This window comes from Palaemon carinicauda, chromosome 19 (assembly GCF_036898095.1).
Source record: "Palaemon carinicauda isolate YSFRI2023 chromosome 19, ASM3689809v2, whole genome shotgun sequence".
Lineage (NCBI taxonomy): Eukaryota > Metazoa > Arthropoda > Malacostraca > Decapoda > Palaemonidae > Palaemon > Palaemon carinicauda.
In genome coordinates, this window is record NC_090743.1 from 116,578,541 (window position 1) to 116,592,369 (window position 13,829).

The 13,829-nt window shown below is 37.1% G+C and overlaps 3 protein-coding genes across 3 annotated transcripts; all 3 read right to left on the reverse strand.

Moving 5' to 3' along the window:
- Positions 1–5,204: 5,204 nt before the first annotated feature.
- Positions 5,205–5,905, reverse strand: LOC137659260 (protein FAM200C-like). Its single transcript, XM_068394290.1, has 2 exons — positions 5,372–5,905; positions 5,205–5,216 (listed from the first exon to the last, which is right to left on the reverse strand). Exons 1-2 carry the CDS (start codon positions 5,903–5,905, stop codon positions 5,205–5,207), a joined length of 546 nt encoding a protein of 181 aa, XP_068250391.1.
- Positions 5,906–5,947: 42 nt separating this feature from the next.
- On the reverse strand, positions 5,948–6,367 carry LOC137659261 (protein FAM200C-like). Its single transcript, XM_068394291.1, has one exon. The coding sequence runs from the start codon at positions 6,365–6,367 to the stop codon at positions 5,948–5,950; it is 420 nt and encodes a 139-aa protein (XP_068250392.1).
- Positions 6,368–8,102: 1,735 nt separating this feature from the next.
- LOC137658342 (cuticle protein AMP4-like) lies at positions 8,103–9,676 on the reverse strand. The gene is made up of 3 exons (XM_068393015.1): positions 9,511–9,676; positions 8,563–8,774; positions 8,103–8,299 (listed from the first exon to the last, which is right to left on the reverse strand). The coding sequence occupies exons 1-3, from the start codon at positions 9,517–9,519 to the stop codon at positions 8,110–8,112; spliced, it is 411 nt and encodes a 136-aa protein (XP_068249116.1). The 5' UTR covers positions 9,520–9,676; the 3' UTR covers positions 8,103–8,109.
- Positions 9,677–13,829: the final 4,153 nt, after the last annotated feature.

The following is a 13,829-nucleotide window of genomic DNA, read 5'->3' on the forward strand; positions in this document are numbered from 1 at the left end:
ATTCAAAATGGTAGTAAATATGTGTGAAAGCTACTAGACGAGATAAGTGTTTGACAAGGGAATTTCAAATGGTCCTTGTATGGAAAACTTATTTATAGTGAATAGTAAAGAGAAGCTGCATGGGATGGTGAAGGAATTTGGAAAGAATGGCTGGATAGGAAAGGTATCTACAAAACTACAAGTCCCTAGGGGTCCGTGAATCAATTTGATTGTGCCGGTTTGAAAATATGTCAACATATGTGAAAATTGAGAAGCTGTTGTCGCAATAGGTGCGGCCTCTTCCAGTTTGTCGGCCAGGGCAACGGCCACCAGCATTGCAATGATGATCTGCAACAGGAGAGGAGCATTCGTTGTTGAAATAATGTTCCATTGGAATAAAGGGCATCAGTATATTTAGCAAAATGCATACCAAAATTTGTGATAGCATCGTGAAACATAACTCCTAATAGATGATCGTGGTATCAATAGTATGGTGGAAAATATGGGTTTGTGAATCTAAAAACATAATAAATGAAAGAGATTTTTATAGATCTACCCTATAGCATTCTGGATAAGGATTGTTCTTCATTTTGGTTGAATATGTTATCAGAGATATACTTGAAATATAGTGTTTTTGAGTCAGGGATTCAGGGCATTAAAATCAAACACGTAAAGGACGTGATTACAATGAGATAATTCTAAAGATACGTAAATTAAGGATATGTACAAACGATAAACTCTGCAACAGGTGTTTTACAAGTAAAAAATCTTCTTTAGAATATATATCTCCAAATAAAGTAAAATTAGAATATAGACTTTAAAGTACAGTACAGCTTCTATACTTTCTTATATAAAAAGGGTATTAAAATCTTAAACATATGAAAGTACAAAATATCTAATTCCCAATATTCAAAGAAAGCAAAATTTCAGTTTGCAGCATCTAAAATTAATTTTCCATCCTCAAAAGACAACAAAAATTCAGTTCAAAGCGTCAGAAGAAGGCAAAAATCTAACATTATTGGATCAAAATGTTTCCCAACTAAAGATCTATCTCTCAGCTTCCGAAAGAGACTTCTAAACTCACCATCTTCATCTTGAGAACTGTGTGTGGAGACAGGGACGGATCGAGGTGTGTGTGTCTATGGGTCCTTAGTCCCTCTATATATATACAGCCACCAAACGACGCCAATCCAGAGGTCATGACGATCGGATCAACATCCGGACCAAGGTCACTTGAGGTGATTCTATTATTCCATCCCTGAAGATAAACAATACTGAAGCCTTTCACTGGTTTATATGTCCTTCTGCTCTCTCTCTCTCTCTCTCTCTCTCTCTCTCTCTCTCTCTCTCTCTCTCTCTCTCTCTCTCTCTCTCTACTTCCATGTATTTCATTTTTATGTAACATGACTTATCAGCTCTGACCTTCATTGCTCCAGTAACCCTTTTCCCATTCGCTGTCATAAAACTATAACTCTGATCCTTTATTTCTCAAGTTAGCCCCACCCTTCATAGTCCCAGCCTCATTATTCGCCGTCATGATTATCCTTTTCCTTGATGTCATAGAGATTAAAAAAGGAATGTTCCTGCCCCTTCCCCATAGCGTACTTTCGTCATAGAGCTCTTAACTGTTCAGCCACACCTTGCATCGATCTATTCCCCCAATAGATCACTGTCGCTTACGTTTGGTATTATGCTTCCTATGACCCTGTGCATTCAATGGGAGCCCTTAACAGCGTCTCATCTCCGATTAGTAACTGAATATAAGGGTGATTAGGAGCTCCTAAAAGCAAACACACAGCTCTGAGTTATGGAAGGGTCTGGTTTAACGACTTAATTACTTTTTTATGAGTTTTAGACCCATTTTAACGACTTAACTGCTTTGTTTCATTGTATTTAAGTATTATTTTAACAGATTTTGGATCAGAGAGTGTCAGGATAGCCGGGGGCCGTAGAATAACAAATGAACCTTAGCATCTTTGGGGCGTTTGGATCTTATTCTTCTGGCGTTGGATCACCGAATGTTTATCGGTGTCCTATATTGTAGTTAGAGCGAATCTCTCTCTCTCTCTCTCTCTCTCTCTCTCTCTCTTTCTCTCTCTCTCTCTCTCAAGTGAGAGAAGACATTTCTCCCCAAGATTTTTTTCGCATAAATTGAAGGATGGCGTTAATATAATGAGATAAAAAAATCCTCATTGGATGTCAGTTTCCATTTACGGTTTGGTTCACGACATTTATATGCTGGAGGATTAGAGTCGAGAGTCAAGAAAAGAAATGGACCTGGGAAGGACATATAATGAGGATGCCAGACAACATAAGGACATTAAGAATAACAGAACGGGTCCCTAGAGATTGTAAAAGTAACAAGGGAAGGAAGAGAAGACTATGAAATAACGAACTAAGAAAGATTGCGGATGTGGACTGGCGCAGAAACCCCATAAATTAATGCATGTGGAAGGAAATGTCTGAGGCCTTTGTTCTGCAGTGGACATGGAACTGTTGATGATGATGAGGATGATATATATATATATATATATATATATATATATAGCCTATATAAGTATATATATATATATATATATATATATATATATATATATATAGCCTATATAAATATATATATATATATATATATAGCCTATATAAATATATATATATATATATATATATATATATATATAAATGTGTGTCTATGTGGCTGCAGTAAATGTTTTTATGTTGAACAAGCTGATTTAAGACTCTTCTTATAGCTTATATATGAAATATCTGTTTTAATGATATTTATGTTTCTAAGATATTTTATTTTAATTGTTCATTACATCTTATATTGTTTATTTACTGTATTTCCTTTCCTCACTGGCTTATTTTTCCCTGTTGGAGTCTTTGGGGTTTTAGTATCGGTCTTTTCCAACTAGGGTTGTTGTTTAGCTAGAAATATACATGTATATATACATACATATATATATATATATATATACATATATATACATATATATATATATATATATATATATATACATACGTTTATATATACACATATTTATGTATATATTTGTATATATACAAATTTATATATACATATATATATACATATATATAATTAAATATATATTTGTATATATGAACATTTATATACTGTATATATATTTGTAAATACAGTATATATATATATATATATATATATATATATATATATATATATATATATATTTGTAAATACAGTATATAGATAGATAGATAGATAGATAGATATATATACGATATATATATATATATATATATATATATATATATATATATATATATATATATACAGTATATGTATCTATATAAGAATGTAAAACTAGACGGTATAGTAGTTTAAAAAGCCTTTTTGAAAGGACAGGGTCTACACAATTAGGAAGAGCAATGACTGTTGGTATCTGGTTTGACTTGGAATTGCATCATAACGATTGGCAGTACATGTTGCTTTGTGTGGCATCAAGGAAACATCTGAAAGCTTACAATTCTGCTTGAGAAGAACAATACTGTAGGTCTACTTTACAAATTTTCTGGGAAAAGATAAATCCACGCTCCAGTGGCTGTGCAGGTGGATTTAAATGCAAAGATAATCCACACCCTAGTGGCTGTGCTGGGTGATTTGACTGCAGAGATGATCCAAGCCTTAGTGGCCGTGCTGTCTGATTTGAATGCAAAGATGATCTATGCTCTAGTGGCTGTGCTGGGTGATTTGAATGTAAAGATGATCCATGCCCTAGTGGCTGTGCTGGGTGATTTGAATGCAGAGATGATCCATGCCCTAGTGGCTGTGCTGGCTGATTTGAATGCAGAGATGATCCATGCCCTAGTGGCTGTGCTGGGTGATTTAAATGCAGAGATGATCCATGCCCTAGTGGCTGTGCTGGGTGATTTGAATGCAGAGATGATCCATGCCCTAGTGGTTGTGCTGGGTGATTTGAATGCAGAGATGATCCATGCCCTAGTGGCTGTGCTGGGTGATTTAAATGCAGAGATGATCCATGCCCTAGTGGTTGTGCTGGGTGATTTGAATGCAGAGATGATCCATGCCCTAGTGGCTGTACTGGGTGATTTGAATGCAGAGATGATCCATGTCCTAGTGGCTGTGCTGGCTGATTTGAATGCAGAGATGATCCATGCCCTAGTGGTTGTGCTGGGTGATTTGAATGCAGAGATGATCCATGCCCTAGTGGTTGTGCTGGGTGATTTGAATGCAAAGGTAATCCATGCCCTAGTGGTTGTGCTGGGTGATTTGAATGCAGAGATGATCCATGCCCTAGTGGTTGTGCTGGGTGATTTGAATGCAGAGATGATCCATGCCCTAGTGGTTGTGCTGGGTGATTTGAATGCAAAGGTAATCCATGCCCTAGTGGTTGTGCTGGGTGATTTGAATGCAAAGGTAATCCATGCCCTAGTGGTTGTGCTGGGTGATTTGAATGCAGAGATGATCCATGCCCTAGTGGCTGTGCTGGGTGATTTAAATGCAGAGATGATCCATGCCCTAGTGGTTGTGCTGGGTGATTTGAATGCAGAGATGATCCATGCCCTAGTGGCTGTGCTGGGTGATTTAAATGCAGAGATGATCCATGCCCTAGTGGCTGTGCTGGGTGATTTGAATGCAGAGATGATCCATGCTCTAGTGGCCGTGCTGGGTGATTTGAATGCAGAGATAATCCATGCTCTGGTGGCTGTGGAGGCTGATTTGAATGCAGAGATGATCCATGCCCTAGTGGCTGTGCTGGATGATTTAAATGCAGAGATGATCCATGCCCTAGTGGCTGTGCTGGGTGATTTGAATGCAGATATGATCCATGCTCTAGTGGCCGTGCTGGGTGATTTGAATGCAAAGATGATCCATGCCCTAGTGGCTGTGCTGGGTGATTTGAATGCAAAGATGATCCATGCCCTAGTGGCCGTGCTGGGTGATTTGAATGCAAAGATGATCCATGCCCTAGTGGCTATGCTGGGTGGTTTAAATGCAGAGATGATCCATGCCCTAGTGGCTGTGCTGGGTGATTTAAATGCAGAGATGATCCATGCCCTAGTGGTTGTGCTGGGTGATTTGAATGCAGCGATGATCCATGCTCTAGTGGCCGTGTTGGGTGATTTGAATGCAAAGATGATCCATACCCTAGTCACTTGTGAATGCGACGACTTTTCCCCTGGCTTGAATGATGTCCACATCTCTTCCCTGCATTGATGTGTTCAAATCATTGAGAAGACTGAAAATATCAGCCAAATATCCCAGGCTAACAATGAAATGTTTATCTTCAAAGTGCTCTGCAAGAGGGGATTGTTGATGCTTGAGAAATTCGAGAATTTCATCCTGAAGTTCCACTACACGTGTGAGAACACTGCCACGACTCAGCCAACGTACTTCTGTGTGGTACAGTAACACTCCGTGTTCCGCTCCAATCTCGTCACAGAATTTTTTAAACAGTCGGTGATTCAATGGACGTCCACGAATGAAGTTGACTGTTTGCACAACTATTCCCATCGCTTCTTTCAGTATCTTTGGCAAGGTTTTGGATGCCAGAGCTTGGCAACGTAGAACACAGTGGGTGGTGAGCACATGTGGAGCTTTCTCCTTGACTATAGCAACGAATCCAGATTTCTTGCCAATCAGGGCAGGAGCGCCATCCGTACAAATAGACCCAATCAAATCCCATGCCAGCTCATGACGATCTAAGAAAGATTGGATCAGCTTGAATACGTCAACTGCTTTGGTTGTGGTTTCGAGTCGTTCACAAAATAAAAACTCTTCCTTGATGTTCTTTTCATGTACATATCGTACAAATACAAGCAATTGACTGTGGTTTGAAACGTCAGTTGATTCATCGATCTGCATGCTGATTTTTGCAGGACTTTGTTTTATCTCGCTGACAACTTGGGTTATTATATCCTGACTCATGTCTTTAATTCTCTGGTGCACAGTGTCGTTGGACACGGATACCTAACTTAATTTCTTCGTGGCATCCTCTCCCAGCACAATTTTAGCCATCTCCAGCGCACAGGGTTTCACGAGGGTCTCCCCAATTGTGTGTGGCTTCTTTTCTCTGGCAATCATGTACGAAACTTTGTAGGAGGCTTCTAAAAGAGGTTTTCTTGGAGCAGAAAACCCATATGATGAAAGAGTTGCTTTCTGATCATAACGAACTCTTTTCAACTTAAAAGCCTCAATCGATGTGCCAACATGATCTTTGTGTTTGCTTTCAAGATGTTCCTTCAGTCCTGATGGCTTCAAATTTCCATTGCTCATTACCAAATTGCACAGCATGCACTGGGGTCTTTCTATTCCAGCTCGTTCTGTCAGACAGTTGAAGCCAAAACCAACATATGAATCATTCCACTTCCTTTTCTTGACAGATGACATTTTACACAAAATCTGTGAAAGGAAAACGAAAAACTGTCAAACACAGCCACTGCTGTCAATACAATAAAAAACATAAGATGAACATAATAAACACACATAATATAATAAAGAATATATATATATATATATATATATATATATATATATATATATATATATTGGAAGCTTGGAATACGAGTTTAATTCGTTCCAACACCGAGCTCGTAAACCGATTTAATCGTATTCATGTATATGTGTATTGTGATGTAAACAAAATGCAGCAGCAGCAACAACCTACTATCTTACGCTACAGCGGTGTTGTGGTCAGTTATGCTGCTTGTGGTCCCGCCAGAGCTCAGCTGATGGCCACAACACCCACTGCCTGTGCTGTCAGTGCTGCCAACTCTACAGATTAATCGTTAGGTCTGCAGATTTTTACGTTCATTTCAGATTGTCAGATTTTAACTACATACAGGCATAACTATAGTGAACAAGAACATAAGCATAACTACAAAAAATAACCTGTGAACAATAATAAGTACAAAATAGAAGAAAATAACGAGAGATACTGAAAAAGTACCTGATTACCAGAGATCGAGTCCCATACCCCCAGCATTTGAGTCCCATACCCCCAAGGGGTATGGATACCCCCGGTTAAACACACCTGCCCTAGTGGCTGTGCTGGGTGATTTAAATGCAGAGATGATGCATGCCCTAGTGGCTGTGCTGGGTGATTTGAATGCAGAGATGATCCATACTCTAGTGGCCATGCTGGGTGATTTGAATGCAAAGATGATCCATGCCCTAGTGGCTGTGCTGGGTGATTTAAATGCAGAGATGATGCATGCCCTAGTGGCTGTGCTGGATGATTTGAATGCAAAGATATTACAAACATATGACATATGGTTATTAGGTTCTTCAATGACTAGGTTTTGTCTTTTAATAGAGATTTCATTAATGACAATATGCCATTGGAAAAAGAATATTTGTATATGTACATGTGAAATTGAACCTGATGAAGATGGGTTTATTGCAGTATTTGCTACACATATATTGAGAAGTAATTTGAGAATATATAAGATATGTATTGAACTAGGGATAGTATATGGCAGATGAAATTGGTAGAAATGCAATAAAGAAGGTATTCAGGAAAACATTTATAAGGAACTATGAATATTTTAAAGTATATGCAGACTAGAGAGTTGCTGGTTTGATGTATCAGTTGATCTCACAAAAGACTGTATTTTTTACATGGTTGTATTGATACATAATCGAAATCAATTAAAAAGAGTAGTAAATATGTGTGAAAGCTACGAGACGAGATAAGTGTTCGACAAGGGAATTTGAAATGGTACTTGTACGGAAAACTTATTACCAGTGAATAGTAAAGAGAAGCTGCATGGGATGGTGGAAGAATTTAGAAAGAATGGTTGGATAGGAAAGGTATCTACAAAACTACAAATCCCTAGGGGTCCGTGAATCAATTTTATCATGTCAACATACGTGAAAATTGAGAAGATGTTGTCCCAATAGGTGCGATTGATTCGTGTCTTAGACGTAAAATCATTCAATAATAAATTGTTCTCTCATGAGATGACCATAATTTTCTTTATGTCAAGTTGCAATATTGGATCAATCAATCAAGTAAAAAACAGCAGGATTAAACAAAACAGTATATCACATCAGTAGATCATTTATTGTGAATAAATATATCGGAGTATAAATATACTGTATAACTTGTCAAAATTTGGTCGGATTCAAGCTCATGCTTCGGTTTCTTCCTGAGCCTTGCGCTCGTCCTCGAGCCTGGCGAACTCGATCTGGTCGAGGACGAACTGTGGAATCGGGTATGGGAATTCTGGAGCCACTGGGAGGAGGTCGGACTGAGGCTGGAATCCGTTTTCGTTGGCGACGAAAGACACTGAGGCGATGGAGCCGTCTTCCAAGGGGTAACTGAGGGAAAAGGTTGAACGATTCTATTTAGTATTGTATGCTATGGAGAACAAGAATTAGTTTTCTCTCTCTCTCTCTCTCTCTCTCTCTCTCTCTCTCTCTCTCTCTCTCTCTCTCTCTCTCTCTCTCTCTCTCTCATAAGAATATAAAAAAACTATCAAGCAGGAGATAAAGGGCTATCTGTAATAGCAACAGCAACAGCAGTAGTAATAATAGCGATAATAATTATTCATGGCACAGTGCCAGTCAGTATCTCCTCTCACCTGTAGGATCCGATCATGTTGGAACCTCCCTCAGCGCCTTCAGATCCGGAGAACTCGAATTTGATTCCATTCTCGGCCTCGAAGTCGGAGCTGTGGGCTCCGTTCTCGTCGGGGTTGACCTGGGCGCTTCGCAGGATGGCCACGGGCACTGGCACTGCGGCCTCTTCCAGTTTGTCGGCCAGGGCAACGGCCACCAGCATTGCAATGATGATCTGCAACAGGAGAGGAGCATTCGTTGTTGAAATAATGTTCCATTGGAATAAAGGGCATCAGTATATTTAGCAAAATGCATACCAAAATTTGTGATAGCATCGTGAAACAGAACTCCTAATAGATGATCGTGGTATCAATACTACGGTGGAAAATATGGGTTTGTGAGTCTAAAAACATAATAAATGAAAGAGATTTTTATAGATCTAGCCGATAGCATTCTAGATAAGGATCGTTCTTCATTTTGGTTGAAGATGTTATCAGAGATATACTTGAAATATAGTGTTTTGGAGTCACTGATTCAGTCCATTAAAATCAAATACCTAAAGGAAGTGATTACAATGAGATAATTCTAAAGATACGTAAATTAAGGATATGTACAAACGATAAACTCTGCCACAGGTATTTTACAAGTAAAACATCTTCTTTAGAATATATATCTCCAAATAAAGTAAAATTAAAATATAGACTTCAAAGTACAGTGTAGCTTCTATACTTTCTTATATAAAAAGGGTATTATAATCTTAAACATATGAAAGTACAGAATATCTAATTCCCAATATTCAAAGAAAGCAAAATTTTGGTTTGCAGCATCTACAATTAATTTTCCATCCTCCAAAATCAACAAAAATTAAGTTCAAAGCGTCACAAGAAGGCCAAATTCTAACATTATTGGATCAAAGTGTTTCCCAACTAAAGCTCTATCTCTCAGCTACTAAAAGAGTCGTCTAAACTCACCATCTTCATCTTGAGAACTGTGTGTGGAGACAGGGACGGATCGAGGTGTGTGTCTATGGGTCCTTAGTCCCTCTATATATATACAGCCACCAAACGACGCCAATACAGAGGTCAAGACGATCGGATCAGCATCCAGACCAAGGTCACTTGAGGTGGTTTTTTTCTTTCATCCCTGAAGATAAACAATACCGAAGCCTTTCACTGGATTATATATCCTTCTGCTCTCTCTCTCTCTCTCTCTCTCTCTCTCTCTCTCTCTCTCTCTCTCTCTCTCTCTCTCTCCAGTCACCCTTTTCTCATTCATCGTCTTAAAACTATATCTCTGATCCTTCATTTCCCAAGTTAGTCCCACCCTTCATAGTCCCAGTCTCATTATTCGCCGTCACTATCATCCTTTTCGTTGAGATCATAGCGAATATAAAAGGAATGTTCCTGCCCCTTCCCATAGCGTACTTTCGTCATAGAGCTCTTAACTGCTCAGCCACACCTTGCATCGATCTATTTTCCCAACAGATCACTGTCGCCTACGTTTCGTATTATGCTTCCTATGACCATGTTCATTCAATGGGTGTCCTTAACAGCGTCTCATGTCCCATTAGTAACTGAATTTAAGGGTGATTAGGAGCTCCTAAAAGCAAACATACGGCTCCAGGAGTTATGGGAGGGTCTGGTTTAACGACCGAATTACTTTTTATATGAGTTTTAGAACCAGTTTAACGACTTAACTGCTTTGATGCATTGTACTTATGTATTATTTTAACAGATTTTGGAGCAGAGAGGGTCAGGATTGCCGGGGGCCGTAGAATAACAAATGAACCTTAGCATCTTTGGGGCGTTTGGAACTTATTCTTCTGGCGTTGGATCACCGAACGTTTATCAGTGCCCTACATTGTAATTAGCGCGAATCTCTCTCTCTCTCTCTCTCTCTCTCTCTCTCTCTCTCTCTCTTTGAGAGGGGACATTTTTCTCCAAGATTCTTTTTTGCATAAAATGAAAGATGTCGTTAATATAATGAGATAAATTAATTCTCTTAGGGTGTCGTTTCCATTTACGTTTTGTGTCACGACATTTGTATGCTGGAGGGTTTGAATCAAGAGTCAAATGAGTGTCCAATGATCGAAGGACGATTTTGAAATATCTGAAAGTTATGAAAATAATTGTTATAAAAATGTAATTTGATATTACTGTTCAAAAGAATTAACGATAAACGTAAGGTTTTAAATTTCTATTTTATTTCAGGTTATAAACTAGTAAGGATTCCTTAAGGGATATTCAATTCTTTTTAATTTTGAGAAAGAAAAACTTCAAATATTCATATTAGTTTACAATTATTTGAATAATTGATTTTTTCTAAATAGATTTTTTTTTATCGATGAATTAAATTAGTAGAATTATTATTCGTTATTCTACTGGTCACAATAATTTTGTGTTAGGAATCGAAGTTACTTTTTTTAGCTTAAATTGATAAAAAAAGGTAATGGAAAATACATAAAGTCAGTCTATATATATATATATATATATATATATATATATATATATATATATATAATATACATATGTATATATATGCATATATATATATATATATATACACACATATATTCTTACAAAGCTGCTCTAGTGTAGAGTAAATAGAATGATTTATCCATAATTTTTTTTATATTTTATATATTGTTTTCATTTATGCATTGAAGAGATAGATTAGACAGTCAGTAAAATGAACTCCTCTCATGTAGTTATAAGTATTTTATGTAAATTATGTAGGACTTTTGTCGGGAATTTCATTGCATTCTTTATTCAAGTTAGTATGTGTAATTTTACGTTATTTTTAAGAATTGACTTTTTATTTCACGTATGTTTGGTACAAAGTCTTACATAAACTATTTCAGAGTGTTGTTGATTCATGCAAGTTATAAACAATTGCTTAGGTAATGTTCTTTTATAGGCTATGATGTATTGCGTCATGTTTGAGAGAAAATGTTCCAATACATGTGCTTTGGAAGATTCTCTACCATGTGCTTTAGAAATGTCTCGTAGGCCTGGTGAGAGGATGTTATCTTTTCTTTTTATTGTGGGGACAAAGGGTGGCCGTAGCTAGCTGGGAGAGTCGTCTCGCGGGTGCGTTGGTGTGCATCTGAGAGTTGCCTGAAACCCCCCTGATTCGCCTCTTGACACTTATCTGGTTGGAAACTTTGACGCCCTTAGGCAAAGCCCTCACGCTACCAGATCTCGATTCTGGAACCTTCTGGAAGCAGTTAGATTTCATATAAAGGTGACCCAAGGATGGGTTAGAGTCAGATAGAGATCGAGATAGATCTGGAGCCTGAAGACAGCCTCTTCCTCTCTCCCTCTCTCATTCCAGCACGTAACCCAGTGTATTGTTTTTGAAAGGGTTCAGTTCGTTAGTGTGTCCTCTCCTAAGTGACTCTGTGCCCCAAAGCAAATCGTGTGTCGAAAAGATACGCAAGACTAAAAAGTGATTTGGAATTCATTGTATTAGGGGAAGTGTTGGCATTGTATAACGTTTTTGTAGATAGCCCTGTAGGAAGTATAGATTCTGTAACGTGACCTGGTTGTCTCTTATTCAATATGGTGTCAAACGTGAAACATTGTATTATTCAGAATTATTTCAAGCTTTTTTATAATTTTTCATTGCATTGTTTCTTTTTTTAGACTAAGGTTTAGGTTTATACAGATATAGTAGTTCAAGTCAAGTTCTTATATAATTTGCAGTTCATAAAATATTTGTCTCAATCTAAGTTTTGTTGAGATTTAATTTTTTTCCAGTGAATTATTTTGTTATTGTGTAAATTCTTTCAAAGTGTTGTAATTTATATAGGATATATTTATTTATGTAAAGAGTGTATTATTCCAATCATCATTATTTCGAACCAGATTCCACTCGATTCCTGTTAAGAACCACAGCGAGTTAAATGCGTTTTAATAATACTTAAGAGTAATTACCCAGTTTAGTTTTGAGTGTACTTAAGAGACATTTGGATAGTCAGTGTTTTATGTATTGCTGTCTGAGATTTATTTAACAGTCTCAGAATTCGTGTATTAATGTTTTAAAGTGTAACAGTTTTAATGAAAAAGCAAACAAGGGAATTTGGAATTCGAGATGCTGAGTAACTTGCCAGTCGTAATATATATAATATTATATGTTTGGTTCCCAGTCACGAGCCATAGTGTGATTTATTTTTAGTACCCAGACCAGGGAACCGTATCATATATATAATATACGTATATATTTATATTATACATATAAAATGTACATATATACATATATACCTGTAAGCCTATACGATTATATTACATATATTAAATATATATGTATATATGCACACATAAATATTTATATATATATATGTATATATATATATATATATATATATAACTGAACAAGAAGATTAGGTGATAAGTGAGGTTGCTAATAGTATGCCCTACGACTCACCACAGTCATCCCACTACCGTTACACTGTCCCCTATAGGTCCAACAGAAATAAAATAATACGAATTATGCTCGCATCAATATCTTGGCCTTTTCGAAATGAGATAAATTGTCGATAATAGAAAAAATGTATAATCAGTGAATAAATTTCTATCTAAAACTGACAACAAATTGAGGACTAGAAATGTAAACAAACGCCCGAAATTTTACGTCAAAAGTCGCTGAATAAGAGTAAAAAAATCCCCCGAGGTAAACTTGTCCGACGAGATTTTTGTAATAATATTCTAGATAACTTCAACGCGTTGTCTGTCTGACAAGGAGAGAACATCAACGAGAGAGAGAGAGAGAGAGAGAGAGAGAGAGAGAGAGAGAGAGACAGAGAGAGAGAGAGGCTATTATTCAAACAACAAATGCTTGTAAGTGATTATGTTGTTAGAAGCTGCGAAATCCGTAAGGAATTTGGAGTTTCTCACCTAAAATGGGAAGAAGACATTCTCTCTCTCTCTCTCTTTCTCTCTCTCTCTCTCTCTCTCTCTCTCTCTCTCTCTCTCTCTCTCATTGCGATAACTGGAGGAGGCCAAGGAAATCAAACATCTGAATACGTGATCTAGGATGTGATTCTCCTTAACAGATCAGTGACATTTATTTGCCAAAAGGGAGGTATCGGAAGACTCTCTCTCTCTCTCTCTCTCTCTCTCTCTCTCTCTCTCTCTGCATTTAAAGAAGTTTTCATGTTAATTGATGTAAGAAATTTCCTCCTAATAACTAATTAGAAAACTCCAGATGCCAAGGAAATGTGATCTATATATATGAATATAAATACATACATACATATATATATATATATATATATATCATATATATAAAT

Excerpts from the sequence above, each read along its gene's own strand:
- LOC137659260 (XM_068394290.1), bottom strand. The coding sequence starts at position 5,905 with ATGAGTCAGGATATAATAACCCAAGTTGTCAGCGAGATAAAACAAAGT.
- LOC137659261 (XM_068394291.1), bottom strand. The coding sequence starts at position 6,367 with ATGTCATCTGTCAAGAAAAGGAAGTGGAATGATTCATATGTTGGTTTT.
- LOC137658342 (XM_068393015.1), bottom strand. Across the intron at positions 8,300-8,562 it reads AACATGATCGGATCCTACAG|TTACCCCTTGGAAGACGGCT; the intron begins GTGAGAGGAGAT and ends CTTTTCCCTCAG.